The sequence below is a fragment of the Sphaeramia orbicularis genome, chromosome 22 (genome assembly GCF_902148855.1).
Source record: "Sphaeramia orbicularis chromosome 22, fSphaOr1.1, whole genome shotgun sequence".
NCBI lineage: Eukaryota > Metazoa > Chordata > Actinopteri > Kurtiformes > Apogonidae > Sphaeramia > Sphaeramia orbicularis.
This window is the reverse complement of record NC_043978.1, coordinates 31,105,923-31,124,433: the sequence shown is the minus strand read 5'-3', so window position 1 is coordinate 31,124,433 and position 18,511 is coordinate 31,105,923. Positions and strand designations below refer to the sequence as shown.

Sequence of the window (18,511 nt, the reverse complement as noted above, 5' to 3'; positions counted from 1 at the left end):
TTTAATGCCTTGTGACCTTATATTTTATGAATAAATAAAACCAAAGAGATAGGGATAAACCATATGTGTACCATCATCTTCCTCTGCTGCTTTGCTGTCTGCTTCACTGGAGATGGGAACCTCAGCTTCCCCCTCCTCCATCTTTAAATCTGAGGCTTCACTTATCTCTGGAGCAGGAGCAGCTTCATCTTTGGCATCGTGCACAATGTCTGCAACTGTATCATTAACCATGTGATGTGTTTTATCTGAACCACACCTTTGTTTTTTACATTCATGTCAAATCTTGCTTTAAAGGTACAGAAGGATTTCGATGGAGTGGAATGAGAACAAGAACGATGGCCATTCATGACACTATACAATGTACACCGCATGCTTCATGATAATAAGCAATTAATGTAATGAATCTGTAAAGACTATTTTCCCAAAAGAAGCACATTTTGGAGGGGAACTCAGAAACTGGATAAGATATTATGATTTTTATGAACTACTTTTTTTAATATTTGAGGGGACTTGTGTGTTACTAAATGGTCTAATGTTTGTGAATATACAATAATAAACCATTTTCAAACTTTGTGCTTTATCAAACTTCTCCTTACAAGCTTCAGCTGAGTGACCTCACAGTTGGTCACTTTTGTCCTCTCTGATGAAAAATTATAAATATGGACACTTCAAAGCTGAAGCTGCGGTGATGTAAATTTTAATGTGTGGCCCAAAATGGCTAAATACGACCACCTGTAGAATTTTAGAAAATAAAAGAATTGAAGTCCCAGAATGAGGTTTCACCCAGATGTGCAAAATTGTGAGTATACATGTATCAGCATCATGATCTATACTTAAATGTAAAGCCTCCATTTTGTCTCATTTTTGTCATTTTTAGCCACTGTACTTAAGTAAACTTTGACAGACTTTGGCTGACGAACCTCACATTTGTTTTGAAGTTCCTTAGTGATGCAAATTCCGGTGTATGGCCTAAAATAATGGCTGATATTAAAATTAATAGGCACATACATGAGGTCCAAATAAGCAAAAAAAATATCTTGGACCAATGGTGTATGACTATTAGGATGTTCATCATTTTATTTTCCCATTTCCTTCTATGTCCAGTTGACAAGGAAGATTTATTTAGCTCCTTCTTAACTACATTTAACTGGACTCTGAAGATATCTACAGCAATAAAACCTCTGGACTGCATCGCGCACCCAGTGTGCACAAAGGGGTAAGATCCCAGCCATAACTGCTCGAAGCTTTCGTTTAGTTTTCATACATCTAAAGCAGTAAAGTTAGAAAAAAAAGCCCATAATTACTGATTTATGTCCTAAGTTTTGATACATGTGGTGTAAACTGTTTAACATTTTCCAACTACCAAATAAAATGCTATGGTATAAAACTGTGTGAAAACATACATCATCCAGTTCAGACAATCCAGATCCATTCATGCAGTAGGTTATACACATGTGAATTCAGTCAGACGATGCTGCACATTCAGACATAGTAGCATCGGCGAAATGCTCCAAATGGCCCATAATTATAATCAGAGTTATCATGCATTATTACAGAAATCCAAACACATTAACAAAGGATGGAACAAAACCGCATACACTTAGATTCACATGATACGTTAAATCCAAATCTAACAAAACTGTTCAACAAAAGGATGGATGAGCCACAACAACTTTGTTGCACACAGACATTTATTCGTATGACATTACCTTAGTATGCATGCAGTAAGAACTTTATATATTGAAAAATACACAACACTCAGGCTTCATGTATTAGACAATTCATACAATTCAATATAAGGGGTAAGAACATCAAAAATCAGGGCGAACATGCATTAAACACCAGAACATGACAGAATAATTCTATGCACTATTCGCCAGCAACAACTATTACATATGTCCAAAAATAAACTTATAGTCTGCAACATGGTGGGAATTACTTACCTTTTTCAATAGGTGGAAGGAATTCACCTGCATGTCAAAGGAAATGTGACAATGAAAGACCAGACATTTTTAAAGGAACTATTCTCATTTAAAGCCAAAATAAATAATGTATACAATATAATGAGTATTTACCTTTCCTTTGCACCAGATTTATATCAGATGATGGCGCTGCAGAGTCATCTAAAACAGTACATAACCAATTTTGTTTGATTGTTGTTTAATTCATTTCATTGCATTAATAAGATGATAAATACTTAAGTGTTAATTAAAGGCTCAAACCTTTTTCAGTTACTACACTGACATCTGGTGTAGTAACAGGTTCACCTACAAAAGATATAATGTAATATATTCTGTTAGTAATACATTATATTATCTTATTTGTATGTATTCATCAATTCTTACATTGTGACTATTAACCCATCTGAAATAGAATAAAACCACTCCCAAAACACATACCTTGATCACCAACAACCATGCTCGACATGTAAGCCACGAACAAATCTTTCTTGTCGCTGAACTCCAACACAGCGTCTTCGACCACTTTCATGGGATCAACTGACACCTCAGGCATGATACCTGAAATAACATCATAAGATTGGTAAAAGATAATGGTACAAGCAGGTAGTTTAACCCACAAATATAGCAGCAACAATAATGACACGTAGGTGGTATATAAGTCAGATGTAAAAGCAGACCTTGTTCGCCCATCAGTGTTGTGGAGAGGTAGCCTGTCAGCATGTTTATCTGTTCTGTGGTGATTTCTGCTGTTGTCTTCAGAATTGACATGGGGCTGAATCCCACAGCGTCCATGATATCTGTCATACAGTCAGTTGGAAGCAATTAGGAAGAAATTTGATGCAGCTAACAAATCCTTCAGTTTGCAGAAAATATTAATTAAAGGTTAAAAACATTAATAATACCGTACCTTTTACAGTGTTTAGGAATACATCCAAGATTGCACAAAGTACATCCTGAATGTATCCTGCTATTCCACTCACAAAGTCATTAATAACATTGAAGACATTTCTGCCAATAACCACGGGGTCAATGAAACTAACGTCAGTGGTTCCTGAGGAAAACAACACACATTCAAGCCAAAGCACCAGTTAGTTAATTCATTTAAGAAGATATTAAGATATTAAACATGACAATTATTCATGAATTCCAACATGCTTTATTAATTATGACATAGTTTATCAAAATACATATAATGTGGAATTATCTAAAGTGTACAGGAGTGTATTTGTGTGTTATGTGAGGTTCGTGTTGCAGTCTGTGTTGTGCTTAACAAATCCTGTTAAAATATTAGTATCTCTTTTGGATTTTACCAACTCCAAACTCAAGAAAGTCCCTTAAACAACTCAATACTTGTTTTACACAGTTGATATGCAGAAATCAACTCCCAAGGATAAAAATGAAAATACTGCAAAGACCTCTGGGCAATGGTGGATTGAAAGTCCCTAATTTTTAATACTTTTACTGAGTAGCAAAAACCAGAGCAGTATGGACAGAACAAACATACCGACCTACTGTATATGGAAACAAACTAAACAATATTATCTAAATAATCTCAAACTAGAGTCAGTCCCCTATATTGGCCTATATATTGTTAAATTTGAACCAGACATGTCTTCTGAGGTTGAAATCCTTATTTACACCAGGATTACTGGTTATCCCCATTTATCCCCATCACCTGTGGGATATTTTGTTATAGCTATTTACATTTACTACTTATGTATGTATGTATGTATGCAGGTTTTATTATTATTATTATTATTATTATTATTATTATTGTTTCTTCCCTCTTTTCCCTGTATTTGGAGAAGTACACATATAAGCCTTGCTTTTGTTTCCATTTACCTCAACCCATGGGGTGTTATACAGTTATAAAAATTAAAAGTGAAAATGATGAAAACTGATAATACTGTACCTTTCACTATGTCCAGGACTATATCCAAGATTGCACAAAGTACACTCTGAATGTATCCTGTTATTCCACTCACAAAGTCATTAGTAACATTGAAGACATTTCTGCCAATAACCACAGGGTCAATGAAACTAATGTCAGTGGTTCCTAAGAAAAACAGCACACATTCAAGCCAAAACACCAGTCAGTTAATTCATTTAACACTTTTCAGTTTTGATACAGACATGTTGAACATGACAGTTACTCATGAATTGCAACATGTATTGTTTATCATAATAACATATGCTTCATTTGGTACAGTACAGTGACAATAGTATGTTTGTGTGTTATGTGAGGCTGGTGTTGCGGTCTGTGTTGGACTGAAAGTAAATCTTACATATTGAACCGTTTGAATACTTTAAGCTCACAGAGTTGCAGCTTTAGTTAGGTGGTGTTTTTTTTTATGTCTACCATATACACATTAGTTAATGAGTAAAAATGTTAATTAGAGTTAATGATCAATAGTTACAAGTTAGTTTCAGTAGACCTGCATGTACTTGTCTGCTTATGAGACGTTACAGTTGTTTTTGACATGATCTGACCACATTTGTAATTTTTACTAGCATTGTTGTTGAAGGGGAACAGGAGAGAAGGACTGATGAATTTCTGAGTGAGTATACGATTTTTACAGGAAAAAATAATCAGTGTCCTAAAAGAAAATCACTGTCCAGGCTCATGTCACAGATAAAAGCAACAAGACAGTCATTGTCTTGGAAAAATAGTTCACTGGGCCTTTCTGTGTGGAGTTTATATATTCACTCTGAATGAATAATATTAACAATAGGCTGGCTCTCAGCTCAAAACAGACTCTGACTCAACTTACATATACTACACTTAATATACTTTACATTATTAAAACTATTGCACTATGCTGAGTGTCAATGAAAGGAGCAGGTACCTTTAACAATGTCCAGTATAGTGTCTATGATGGCACAGAGCACGTCCTGGATGTGACCCGCTATTCCTCCTACAGCGTCATTACTGATATGAAAAGTTTTTCTGCCAATTACCACCGGATCAACGAAGCTGACATCCGTGGTTCCTGTAAAAAAAAAAAGAAAGAAATTAGAAAAAAAAAATGTGAGAAAACATTAAAAAAGTGACATTAAGAGTCTATTATAAGATGTTTGGGTGTTAAATATTACCTTGGTAAATTCCTTTTCCTACATCTAAAATAGTGTCTATGATGGCACAGAGCACATGCTGGATGGAGCCTCCAACTCCACACATGAACTCATTAGTGACGCTGAAGACATTTCTGCCTATGACTACAGGGTCTATGTAGCTAAGATCCGTTTCTCCTGAAAAAAAGATGGACAATTGTGAAGGATCACACTGAAAGTCGACAGTTAATTGAGTTAAACCACAGAATTAGTATATCTTTGGGAAATTTCACAACATTAGTCACCATGTAATTCATACTGCTGGCGATACATAGGCTGCATACCTGTATTTATATCCTTTATAGCATCAACTACACTATCTATCATAGCACATGTGGTGTCCCTGACGGTGCCCCCTACGTCTTTCATGAAGTCATCAGCAGTGTGGAAAGCTTGTCTTCCAATGACCACAGGGTCAATGTAACTAAGGTAGAAATTGCCTGCAGATGTAGGAAAACATCAGACAGTCAGAATTATAACAGATTTGTACTTAAATGTTGACAAATTCTTGGTCAAAAACTTGTTGGGTGTGTGTGATTTTTCGTACCATCCTCATCTGAAAAATATCGAACGACTCCATCTTTTGCTAGTCCTATTTCTTCAGCTGTGTACGTGGCAACGGACGTGGGGTCACTTAAATCAGGTGCACATTCTGGAGGAGAGGAGAGGAGAGGAGAGGAGAGGAGAGGAGAGGAGAGGAGAGGAGAGGAGAGGAGAGGAGAGGAGAGGAGAGGAGAGGAGAGGAGAGGAGAGGAGATTTGGATGGATGGATGGATGGATGGATGGATGGATGGATGGATGGATAGATAGATAGATAGATAGATAGATAGATAGATAGATAGATAGATAGATAGATAGATAGATAGATAGATAGATAGATAGATAGATAGAGGGTCTGTTTTATGTGATCTTTTGGAAATACAATGGAGTTTCACCAATACACTGTTGCTTCTGTACCTTGAAACTTATTTACTAGACTGGATACTTCATCAACAGCGTCGTTTACTGCTTGTACAGGGTCTGTAATGATTTGTTGAATGTCTGAAAAGAGCAGCAAACAAAAAAGTTACTTACAGCTCTGTACATTTTCTGACTAAACTGATAAAGTTACCTTAACGGTAGAGACTTTTAGCTCTTTATGACTAACCAGGGACTGCCTTGTATTCGACAAAGTCAAACATCACCACGCCTACAACCACCCAGGACAGGAGCGCGACAAGGGCGATCATGAGCTCCACAGATACTTTGACCGTCCTGAGGAGATCCAGACCTCTGGATTTTAGAGAGGTCGACTGTGCCGCTGTTGCTCCATTGGACCCAGTGGCTGCAGAGGAGGCTGGTTTGGTGCCTGGACATGGAAAGAAATCATCAGCTTCATAAAAAAATGAAGTCATAGTCTGAGTGAGTTAAATGAAAAACAAAACAAAAGAGACTGAACAACCTAAAATCAACAACTATGGACCAAATTTACTGTGACAAAGACGTATCCGTAACTCAACATTGAAAAAGACAGTAACAAATACATGTAAGTAATCATCAGCACAGCTCAGGAACATATCAAATCAAGTGATATTATTATTATTATTATTATTATTATTATTATTATTATTATTATTGTTCACCTGTGTAACTAGTATTAAAGCTTAACATTATGCATAATTTAGCTGAAATTATGAAGGATAAGCCTAGATGAGTGAGTCTACTGGGTCAGATTTTCAGAGCTTCTGTTTGTTGAATAAAATATATTTTCCTGTCAGACACTTCCTCTATAGTTGTGGCTAAGACATTTCACTAGTACAGCTGTCAAATATTTCTATCATGAAGTTTACCTGGCTTAATTAAATTATAATCCTCAGGGTATTAGCATAATTTAGCTACATTAGCTAATGTTAGCACTCTTTGGTGTTATATGGTCTGTCAGCTAGCATGCTAATTTGGTTAACTAGCAATAATTAGTCTGTTTAGACATTACTCAAAGTTGACATTACTGTTATCAAACAAATTATGAGCTAATATTTAAGAAGCTCAAATTATAGAGCAGTTTGTTTGTCGTATAGTCCGTATGGTTGGTGTTTTTAGTAATTGAAGATTAGCATATAGCTCTGCAAGTTACTCCCCTTACCTTTCCCCAGCTTCACCCCTTATCAAAATATTAGCATCAATGTGTCCAAAAACATCAAGATGGAGGTGGTCAAAATGCCAAACTCAAACAGCAGACCACAAACCAAAGAATGACATGACTGAGGCTTTGACTATACCAGGGGTCAGCAACCCTGGTCCTAGAGAGCCACTATCCTGCATGTTTTAGATGTTTCCTTCTTCCAACACACCGCTTCTGCAGAGCTTGATGATCAGCTTATCATTTGAATTAGGTGTGTTGGAAGAGGGATACATCTAAAACATGCAGGATAGTGGCTCTCTAGGACCAGGGTTGCTGACCCCTGGACTATACTATAGCTTTACAACAGTGTGCATGCATAATATATATTCATAGGCCAAGTCAAACATAGTTTTTTAATTGATTGCAGAGACCACACTATGAGTTGTCATTTGATATTAAATACTCATGTTTGCCCAACAGCACATTTACACCTTTGGCTCTGAGCCCTGTAGAAGTTCCTGATATAGACAACTGTAATGTTTCTAAAATAACAAACATCAGCTGCAATCCATCATCATCATCGCATTAAGAAGCCTGAACATCTCCCATTTTAGTCACACTAGCAGATAATCTATGAAGGAGACCGTTTAATATCTAATAATTTCAGTATTTAATCAAATCTCTGATCTAAAGGTTACATAAATAATGATATCCATGTTTTCAGTTGCATTTCTAATACCAGGGAACATGTAGGGACGTTTCTTGATATTAGGGGATTATATTCTTAAAAAACATAATTATGTTACATCAAGTCATCTTTGTATTACCTAGAATTTAATTGATCAAACTTGCAAAGAGTAAAGATTAATGTTGGAACTTTTCATCTGTCATTCTCATTTCAGCATGTAGCAGTCCAAACATGTAATATGCTTCTGATTCTGTGGAAAATGCTTCAGGCATTTGACAAAATCCTCTTCATCGAGGATGAGTGGCAGCTGTGTTGTACTGTCCAAGAGGAGCTGCTGCCAAACTGTCAAAGACACCTTGAAACTGTGAATGAAGTCAGAGCACGTCTGACTCATCATTCGATTCCTCAAAAACAAACACTAGACTTTAAGAAATCTCAGAAGCACCACTTTAGTAAATTATTTATTCATGATGACCAGCTGGTGTCACTATTTCACCACTAGCCTGTTCTTTTGCTGCAGAAAAACAATCTGAGTTACATGTTATAGCGAGTTTTCCTTCAAACTGTAACGCCTCATCAGCTATAGAATAAAGCTTATTTATCCAGAAAAGAAGATTTATGTAAAAGTGCAAACAGGGTTGTTGCAAACCCTAAGCCCTAGCACCACTCACATATCCTGTCACAAGATAGCAGTGGTAATACTGTGGCCACATGATATCCTGTATTTATAGCACTGTACTTTCAACACATTTCCCTAAGAAGATGCACCACATCAAAACATCTCCACTTATTTATTCGGTTTAGCTGAGGATTTCTAAGCTGTAGTGAAGACTAAAGCTGTTCATTTGATCAGATCTGAGTCAGATTCCAGTTGTTCACAGTCCTACCTTCAGCCATGGTGATATGGAGACTATTTCAGGTGTAGTCTTTGGAGTTGGGGGCAAAGCCTCCTCATGCAGAACCGACTGGACACTCACACCTTCACTAAATCCAATCAGTATCCACTTGTCACAGAATAAAAATTCCCAATTGTTGGATTATTCCATTTCCATTTCAGATTCTTGTTTCTTGGCCCATTGATCCTCAGGTTGAGCGTCTTCAAGAAAGAGTGAAGGAAATGAGAATCAGACTTTACAGTTTTTGGGGAATTTGGAGCTGCCACAGCGGCAGCATTGCAGAGGGGGGTCTAGGGACGGATAGGCGAATTAAAGCAGCACAGGAGAGGAACAAGCTAAGCTAAGGCAGCACAGGACAGGGTAGGGCGAGGGGGAACGGACAACACATCCCACCCCCAGTGTTATTGGTGCCTCACATGGGTATAGGTCAGAACACAGTACAGGGGGGCTTCAAGGTAACTGTATCCCCTCACAAGGTCTGGGTTATTCTTAGCTGGAGTCCTGCACAACTGCTGCTCTGCCAGGCCTTTTTTGGCGGTTGAGGGGGGTGTGTTAGATCAGATGGCTGAACTGGGAACCCCTACTGGTGAGGCAGAGAAATGTATCCTCGAACTGGGACTAATCACAATGCGAAGTGATTGAAAACTAACTTTAAGAGGCGCCAAATTCCACATGAACTGAAGCCCCTTCCTTCAACTGAAGCTTGTGTTTTAAGTGTTTAACTACAGCGTTCCATAACATAAACTTACATTTGGTTTCATGATGGAGCCTCTAAACAAACATGTTTCTAAAATTATAAATTGCTTCATGTGTGAGTCAAATTAGAGCTTGTGGCATTTAATAAACAATGGTCTGATATGAACAGTACTATCTTGTGCCCATTTCCAATGCTGCATCAGTATTCTGCATAATGTCAAATTTTTAAAATAATTGCCCAAGTGTTTTTTTGTTTTTTTTGTTTTGTTTTGTTTTTTTTTCAGATTTTTCAAGAAACACAAAAAAAACTTTGAGTGTCTGAAGATTTAGGCAAAAAATTCACTTTTGTCAAAAAATTATTAAGGCAATTATTGTAGGAAAGTAACAATATTTATTCATACAGTAAAGCCTCTTTGTGGGAGTAACAGCATCATCAAAAGGCATAAAATATAATGGGTGCAAACAAGACAAGAGAAAAAACATTAAAACAAGGCACAGTTCAGGTTATATGCAAACTGATTGTCTTTTCGCTATAATTTTAGGTATGAACGATATGTTACGATCTCTTATCTCCCCTCCTGCCACAGATCTAGTGCATTAATCATGTTGTTTTCTGCTTTTATAAAAACACTAGTGGGAGAGACTAAACCACAAACCAATAAATGCTCATGGGACTCACTTAAAGAAGAACACATACATGCAAACGTGGCTTTGTAGTGTCTTCAGTCCTCGAGGCTTGTGATTATGTGGATGATTATAAGCTAACTGGGATTTTTCATGACACATCAGTCTCTTCATATGAACTCACATTTGGTTTCATGTGGGAGCTTCAAAACAAACATGCTTCTATAATTATAACTCACTTCACCACTGTGTTAAATTTAAGCTTCTGGTCAAAACAAATGCCTGATATGTGTTTATAAACAGCACCATCTTGTGCTCATTGTTGCTGCTACATTAGTATTGTACTGGATATACGTAGTTTATCAAATATACACATCTGTGAACGCTGAAGAACAAAGACATGTCAAGGCACATTTATATTTTCCTTAAAGGCATTAAACATCTTTACATAATGTGTTTGATTACACAGAGACATGGTTATTCATACATTTTTAAGAAAAAAAACCTGACATTTACAAAATAAATCCACAAATCCATTGATTAAAGTGGTAAATTCATGAGGAAAAAACTCAAATACAATCTGAGATTCTAAAGTTGTACATTTTTAAGAGAAATTGTAAATTTACAAGAGACAAAGCATGGATATACTGAGAAAAAAGTCATATTTAAAAGGTAAATATAATCAAATATACACAAATATACACAAAAGTTTACAATACCCCTTGATATTCTTTGGCAAAGGGGTAAATAAGTAATAAAATATTTGAATATACTTTAAGATAATGAAGTTACAAATGTGTGAGAAAAAACTCTGATTAAAGTTGTACATTTATGAGAAAAAAAACTGCAAATTAGAACCAAGCTGTGACTGAAAATAATAAATGAAAAGTAAACACAATTAAAGTTAAAGTTTAAAAAAGCAGATTTTTATTTCAATATGTACTTGTTGTTGTGTTTATTGTCACACCTGCAAGTTTTTTTGCTTCAAATTTACAACTTTAATCATTTTTATTTTTTCATTACGCTCTTTTTTCCTTTTCAACAGCCTGTAAAACTCCATATATTTAACTAAACACTGACCACATAGAAACATCAGGTTGTTTTCTACATGGTGGTGGAAGTGCAGAGGGCCACTGGTTTGATGATGAGGGTGAGCTCCATGGGGACAGGGGGGGGCGACATACCTCTCCTCCCTCAGCAGTCGCAGTAACAGGTCCTCCGTGTTCTGAGGCCAGCGGTAAACACGCGTATTCTGAAGCCATGTGGGCACATGGATCTGCAACGTAAACTAAACATCAGACCAAGAAACAAAAGACTGAATCCTTAGTGTTAATTATAATAAATCCTCACTAACCTGGGATGCATTAGGGAAGAGAACGGGGATGAATCTGAAATTCAAGCTGCCTTGCTGGATGAACTCAGTTTGCATCTAAAATTACAGACGAGCAGTTAGTTAGTGTTAAACCTCAAATTTACTGAATGACTTATCAAATAATTTTTTTTTTTTTTTTCTCACCATAGAGTGAATATATTTGGTGTGAAGACCGTGGCTGTCAACTACAGATCCCTCAATGTCTGCTTTATATTTAGGACTGATGGCAATGATGATCAGAGTAGACTGCTGCTTAAAAAAAGATTATATATTAGACATTTTAGCTGCATTAAAAGACAACTTCATTACTGCAAAGAGGAATTTTGAGAAAGTAAAACAAAGGCTTGTTTCTGGGAAATTAATCTAATTTTTAGGCTTAGAGATGTTTAAATAAAGTACGTCTTACACTGTTATAATTATACATTTCACAAAATATTGGAGCAAATATGAATTAAAATCAAAGGACCTTCAGTGAAAAATTAACCAAATCTTAAGTATCATATAGTTGTAATACCATGGATGGCCACTGGGGGTGTCCCCAAAAAGACATCATGGTTTATCGGTCCAAGAATTATATAGGCTAATGTATAGAATATGGCTGCAACAACAGCATATCTCAAGAAAGAACAACACTGCTTTATTCAAAATTGGGACCACTTATACAACTTCTCAGTTAAACAATGTAAGTCTATCTTAAATAATTGTTTTCATTGGCAGTCATATGCAAAACTTTTTTTTTCCAGTTAACTTTTTTTTTGTTTTTAAGTGCACCTTCAAATCAATCAGATTTACTTACATCTTTAAGGTAACTATCCTTCCATTTGTTGATGTCCATGGATCTGATTGGGCTGTCAAATATGTCAATCTGTAAAATTGAAATCAGAGTTGAAAGTGAACTATCATATACATTTTCCATCATTATTTTACAAACAGCTATAGTGTGTCAGATCCTAGGCCAACATCCATAAAACTGCTGCTGTTCCTCTTTAACTTCCCATTGAGATTCTACATTGAAACCCAAAAATGTTCTGATACAACCAAGTTACACTCTGAAGTTTTTCATGAATCTTCCTAAATAAATCACATTTCTTGCCTTAGGCAGCCTTAATATAAATGAAACCACATCTTTACAAATTCTGTTCTTTAATATTGTTAGATACAGCAAAAATATTTAGAAAAAAAAGAAAAAAATGTTTTAAAATGTCACTTACAGCTGGTCGAAATCCTTGTTTCCTGAGGAACTCTACAAAGGGGATCATCTCTGAGGATGTGTCTGAAGAATAGGTGATAAAAACATTTCCTGGGAAAAAGATAAATTATGCCATCAAAATATATTTCTTTCAGATTGTCCGTATTAGAAATCCCTGTGGGCTTTAATACAATGCAATATATATTATTTAATGATTTCCTCCTCAGACTTCATTGGGCTTTCTGGATTCTATTGCCTCTATAACCATGAAATTATAATATTTCTTTCTTTAAGAGGTTTATGTCTGGCTTTACATAGGACAAAAAAGAAAATAGGTCAAATATTAAATTACAAAGGATGGAGGAGTCCCAGCTAGTTAGTATTAAAGAGTTTCAGTCAAGCAAGAGTGGTATAATAAAATAAATTCAACAGTGCAGTTGTGCTGGAATCCAGTTGTTTGTCAGTGTTATGTAATAAAATGTCTAAGTTAACATTTTTTAGCGTTGCACACAATTGCAGCTGTGAAGAAATCAGAAGTGACCTTAAGGATTTTGTGTTAAAAATGACCTGAGCCCAAAGCCATTGGCTGGTCAGCTGACCCTAACCCAACAAATGAACAGTTCCATGCACAAAACAGACTCCAACACAAACTTCACATTAAGCACGTGAGTAAAATAACTCACTGCACTCATCGGGCAGACTGATGGTTCTCCTTTTCTCGTGTGGATGTGAAATAGATGCCGCTGCACTGGCTGAGTTTAGGTTCATCACGTTGACCTTTGACACACCCTCCACATGAGGGACGGAGAACTGTGGTACGTTGACCGAGACGCTGCTCGGAGGAATGCTGCTCTTCATTATGTGGTCATGAGGTGGGAGCCTGAAGTACCAAGAAAGCAGAAATAAAGATAGAAATACTGGAGTTAGACTTAATGAATGAACATGAACAGGAAGAAAAACGTAGAAATTCTGTAATTACAAAATCACGGGGTAAATAGTCAGAGAAGGTGTACTCTGCATTCTAATACCCACAGTAACATACTGAAGGCCAAAACCTGCAGTTCCTCAAATGGCCACATGAGGCTTGCTCCAAAAGTGAGTCGATACCTATAGACCACAATGTTAAAATGCCGAAATATGAATAAAAAAAAATAATGTTATGTCTCAGCCCGTTCCCCCCCACCCCTCAAAAAAAAAAAAAAAAAAAAAAAAAAAGTCTTGAAGTTCATTTTCATGTGACTATCTTGCTGCTTAGTTGGACATTCAGAGCTTGGAGACCATCACAGGATTGTATGATGAACTTCGCCAAAGTATATCAGTATAAAATTTAAATAATTTCAATTCTATTGGTGTATCTTAGCAACAAAAGCTAAAAATAGCAGTCATTCATATTAGATTTTATGGTCTGCCAGCTAACCTGCTAAATAGGGTGTTTAAAGATGACATTACTATTCCATTTTCTTATATTTTGTTAAACTGTCTTTAGCTTTGATTATGGGACACATTTGCAGAAAGCATATGCAATTATTTCCATCACTTCATGGACACATAATGTTGCTGAACCCAGACATGACTACCAGAACCAACCCCAGATTACAGTCGTGGAAAAAATTATTAACCCATCAAAAGTCATCAGAAACAATGGTTACGCAATCAAGTACTAACTCCTGTGTGTATCATGTGACTAAAACAGACAGAAAAGAAAACATGGAATGTCTAAAAGCACTGTTTTTGTCAGTACAATGCCATAGATATTGATATAAGAACTGAAGTGGTTTTGGTTATTATCAAGAAAACATGGAAAATGTCTAGATATCAGCTCTGAAATTAAACTCTTATGAGCTATTTTTGTTGTTATCATTATATTTGTCCAAAACAAATGTACCTTTAGTTGTACCAGGCATTAAAATAAACATAAAACTGAAGAAAACAAAGGTGGTCTAATAATTTTTTTCTGTGATTGTGTAACATTGCCCCCACAGGCTTGTACTGTAGGCACTAGGCATGATGGGTAATCACTTCATCTGCCTCTTTTCTCACCTTGATGTGTCCATCAGTCTGAAACAGGGTCAGGCTGGACTCATCAGATCACATGACCTTTTTCCTTTGAAACAGTCTAATCTTGATGCTCTCTCTTAAACTGATGGTTGTTTAAGAAATGAGAAGCTACTGCATCAGTTAATAAAGTTATTAAAGACCGAAAAACATATTATTCACCACAGTAATTATCCAATAGCAGGATCTGAACTATTTGCTTCATTAAATACAGGTTGACTTTTATTTTGTCTTGGTTGTGTATGTTCATATTTATATTCAAGTAGCTGAAGTTACTGGTGAATTTAACATGACAGTGTTGTTTTTTCACTTTGACTTCAGTCCTCACTCTTCCTCAGCTCCACCCTCAAATATGGACGCATGTGTTTCCAAAAAAGAAAACAAAATGTCGTCAGCCAAACCTGTGGCTTCAAAATAGCCCTCTATAAACCAATGAACGACATCGCTAAAGCTTCATACACAGTTGTCCTTATACAAAGTAGGACAAACAAAATCAGGATGTCGAATTACATCATCTGGTCACTGTCTGCAAACCAGCTTTTCTGAGAGTGTGAAGCCGAAATATATTACGTGTAAAAATAAGAGCAGCTTAAGCATGTATTTAAAAAGTATGTGATCTGGAAGGCAGCTTATGTGCGTGGGTTATTTGGGTAATTCTTGTGAATGCAAATGAAGTGGTTAGATTTTGTTGGTCAGAGGATAAGTACTGTATTCCATAGCAAAAGTCATTTTTGGCCATAATGAAAAAATTCACACACAAATTATGAAAATAATGTCACTGAAATGTCATAGATCAACATTACTGTGATATTATAGCGCCATTTAAAACACTTCGTTCTCCAGTATTCAATACCTACTCAATTTTGTAGGTTCAGACAGAATATTTCTTACTGCAACTGTCAATACAAAGTCTATTTTACTGTAAAAACATCTTATTTACAAATATTAAAAGAATCATGGATGTAAAATTAATCTTCTCTGGTTGAAAGAGGAATCAAAAACAAAATGTGATCATTCTAAATGTACTCAATTTGTATTTATTTGCTCCTATTTTTATTTTGAATCTTATTTTATTATTATTTTTTTTACCAGTTTTGAGGATGAGGCCAGGTACTTCTGTGCTGACAGGGCCCAGTGTGGGGATATGGATGAGGTGGACATGTGTTGACTGGGTTCAGGTTGTACTGTCCTTCTCCTGGAGAATAAAAACACCTGACATCTGCGGCACGATCGACATCTGTGGAGAAAGAATAGTTCTGTGTGACAATGCATCTGTGGAATTTTTCATCCCAATTAAAATAATTTTAGCCTAGCTGCTTTTTGCCTGAAAATATTTGTGCTCAGAGCAAATGCAATCATATCAAATGTAACTTTTGTTAAAACTTTAATTAAACATTTATAACTTTAAGCAGTTTGGTTTTGTTGACATGTCAGACTAGTGAATACTTCCTAGATGTTTTACAATACACTTTTTGTTAGATTTCTGTTTAATCCAGGCAGACAATGAACAAAAATAGTGGATGCATCAATAAATTTGTTTAAAAAAAAAAATTAATTCACTTAACCCTTAGTGCTGAGATTTTGATATGATCTCTAATTTTATTTATTTTTGTCTCCATATACTTTCATATTGTAGTCTCTGAAATTTTGAAATGTCAGTTGTCAGTATAATTTCTCACCCACTGATAAATGTTCATCTGCACAATTTCACATTTAAAAGGAGCCAAAACTATTTAGTTTCATGAGGAGATTGTATTAATTAACAAAAATGCAACAGAATTTCTATTCACTTCAATCTCAGAAAATTAAATTTCCCATCATACATTTTTTGATGAGTAATATAGTTCAAAGTGTACTTCCAATGGACAATTTTGCTTTTTATTGTGTCTTTTCTTTTGCTTTAAACATGACTTCTTTTGTTACTGTTAGTGTTACTAATACTCTTGTTATGTTATCTTTTCTCAGGTGTATGTACCGTACGTTTCCACACCCTACAATAATAACACTGCAAAAGAATTTCAAGCTGCCCCAGTTTCCTTGTTGAAGTAATCACATTTCAGGATCATATAACTTTGTCTTCCCGTTAATAGTGATGTTGACTTAATATAAATATGTAAACAGATGTAATCAGCTAAAACGATAGTTTGTGTTATATCCCAGTAGAAGAACAACTCTGTTTTCTTTAATTTGCAAATTATTCCACAGTTTCTAGAATTTAAGAATGTTACATTTATCTTACATAACCATGTTTTTCTTGCTTGTAATAAACACATCTTGCTGAGATGTTGGCATTTTTCTATTTTTAACATCCATCATGGTTTATTTTCATTTAGACATAAGACTTTCACTGAAAAAATACTTACTTAATACTGTGACTTAATGGAGGACAAATGTTCATATTTAAGAATATCTGGCTTCTTTTTAGTTGTTATATTGTATACTTTCTTTGTAAATGGTTTCTCTGAAGCCAAACTTTCAAATATGAGCCAAGGGAATCGTTTTTTCTTACCGTACTGGTGCAGGTAGTGCTGTGGAGGAACAAAGGGGCTGTAATGTTGCCATTCATCATCTGATCTCAACGGCAGTGGAGGCTCAAGTTCCTCTTCATAAGTGTCAGGATGAAAACTGTACTCATCATCCTCCCTGGATATTGAAACAGAAGTTAATCCATCCACAGTCATACCTGCTGATGCTTCATTCTGTGGCTGATTTCAACGTTTCCTGTTACCTAGATGTGTCTCTGGTTAAGGACTGAGCTGATCCACTTTGGTTTGAGCCCCAGTCCCCATTAGAGCACAGCCCTCTTTCTGCAGCATGATGGTGAAAACAGCCATCCAGACATTCATGATAGACACTCATCCATGCAGACGTTGCTCCTGGCTTTGCCTCTTCTCTGTGCTGCATCCGCTCTGAACGCTGTTCAGCATAAACTGGCTGATTCCTCAGCTCCTTATTCCCCTGTCCACCTTTACATGTGCTTTGACAGAAAGAATCAGCAGCCATGTGACAGGCTGATGATAATTTGTTTGTTTGTGGATTTGTATCTAAGATCTGGTTCATCCGTTTGATTCCAGTGGATACTTTAAAGAACAGAGAAAACATGAACAAATAGTTGCACTGTTCATAGCTGGGTTGAAAAACATAAAATTATGTGCAGACTGGCATTAAAAACAAATGATGGTTGAATGTTAAGATGTTTTTTTCCATGTACAGTCTATGAAAATGTGACTGACATACAGTCACTAATGTCACACTGCAGCTATGGCATTAAAGAAAGAAGTCAAATATTCTTAAATTTAACCACATTGTTTTGTACTAATAAATAATCAAACAAGCAAATAAATTTTGCACAGGTGAAAGAACATTTTGTGTTCTTAAAACTACAATAAAGGCACTATAAGGCACTGAAAGACCATAATGAACCATAAGACTAAAAACAGCTGTTCTTCATCTGAAAACACACGCTGTTAAAGTGAGAAGTTTTACAATTGGTCTTAAAAACAAAGAAAAAAATGTTGTTCATCTGCTGGAAAAACACAAACCATTGGTTTTGTTTCTGTTCACACATCCCACTCAATATTATCTAAAAGATCAAACTAACACAAAGTTAGATTATTGCCTTAAAAGAGATCATTTTTCTACAGAAAATCATGTTCCACAGGATTATTTTTCTTTGTAGAGAAAAAAAGGCTCATTTCCTAAAAACAGATCCTTTTACTCTTTTTTTCCCAATGTCCTCATAATAAAATATTTTTGCAGACAGATAAAGGAAACATTTTGGGAGGACTAACAATGGCCTACCTGTTCTCTGCAGGATT

General features: G+C 35.8%; 2 protein-coding genes across 2 annotated transcripts in view; both read right to left on the bottom strand.

The window, feature by feature from the left end:
- The window catches only part of LOC115413234 (axoneme-associated protein mst101(2)-like), a 26,422-nt gene extending 17,286 nt beyond the window's left edge, over window positions 1-9,136 (bottom strand). Inside the window, exons 1-15 of the mRNA XM_030125967.1 lie at window positions 8,749-9,136; window positions 6,220-6,420; window positions 6,030-6,113; window positions 5,620-5,724; window positions 5,357-5,512; window positions 5,055-5,210; window positions 4,808-4,951; window positions 3,874-4,017; window positions 2,869-3,012; window positions 2,639-2,758; window positions 2,400-2,519; window positions 2,223-2,267; window positions 2,076-2,123; window positions 1,944-1,970; window positions 72-215 (exon numbers count right to left, since the gene is read on the bottom strand). Of these exons, the coding sequence (XP_029981827.1) occupies window positions 72-215; window positions 1,944-1,970; window positions 2,076-2,123; window positions 2,223-2,267; window positions 2,400-2,519; window positions 2,639-2,758; window positions 2,869-3,012; window positions 3,874-4,017; window positions 4,808-4,951; window positions 5,055-5,210; window positions 5,357-5,512; window positions 5,620-5,724; window positions 6,030-6,113; window positions 6,220-6,420; window positions 8,749-8,758 (1,648 nt within the window). The 5' untranslated portion in view covers window positions 8,759-9,136. The remainder of the gene's footprint in view (window positions 1-71; window positions 216-1,943; window positions 1,971-2,075; window positions 2,124-2,222; window positions 2,268-2,399; window positions 2,520-2,638; window positions 2,759-2,868; window positions 3,013-3,873; window positions 4,018-4,807; window positions 4,952-5,054; window positions 5,211-5,356; window positions 5,513-5,619; window positions 5,725-6,029; window positions 6,114-6,219; window positions 6,421-8,748) is intronic.
- LOC115413232 (adapter protein CIKS-like) lies at window positions 8,899-18,511 on the bottom strand. Its single transcript, XM_030125965.1, has 11 exons — window positions 18,495-18,511; window positions 17,422-17,609; window positions 17,203-17,336; window positions 15,783-15,930; window positions 13,322-13,518; window positions 12,661-12,749; window positions 12,246-12,314; window positions 11,594-11,698; window positions 11,432-11,506; window positions 11,158-11,353; window positions 8,899-8,957 (listed from the first exon to the last, which is right to left on the bottom strand). Exons 2-11 carry the CDS (start codon window positions 17,595-17,597, stop codon window positions 8,899-8,901), a joined length of 1,248 nt encoding a protein of 415 aa, XP_029981825.1. The 5' UTR covers window positions 17,598-17,609; window positions 18,495-18,511.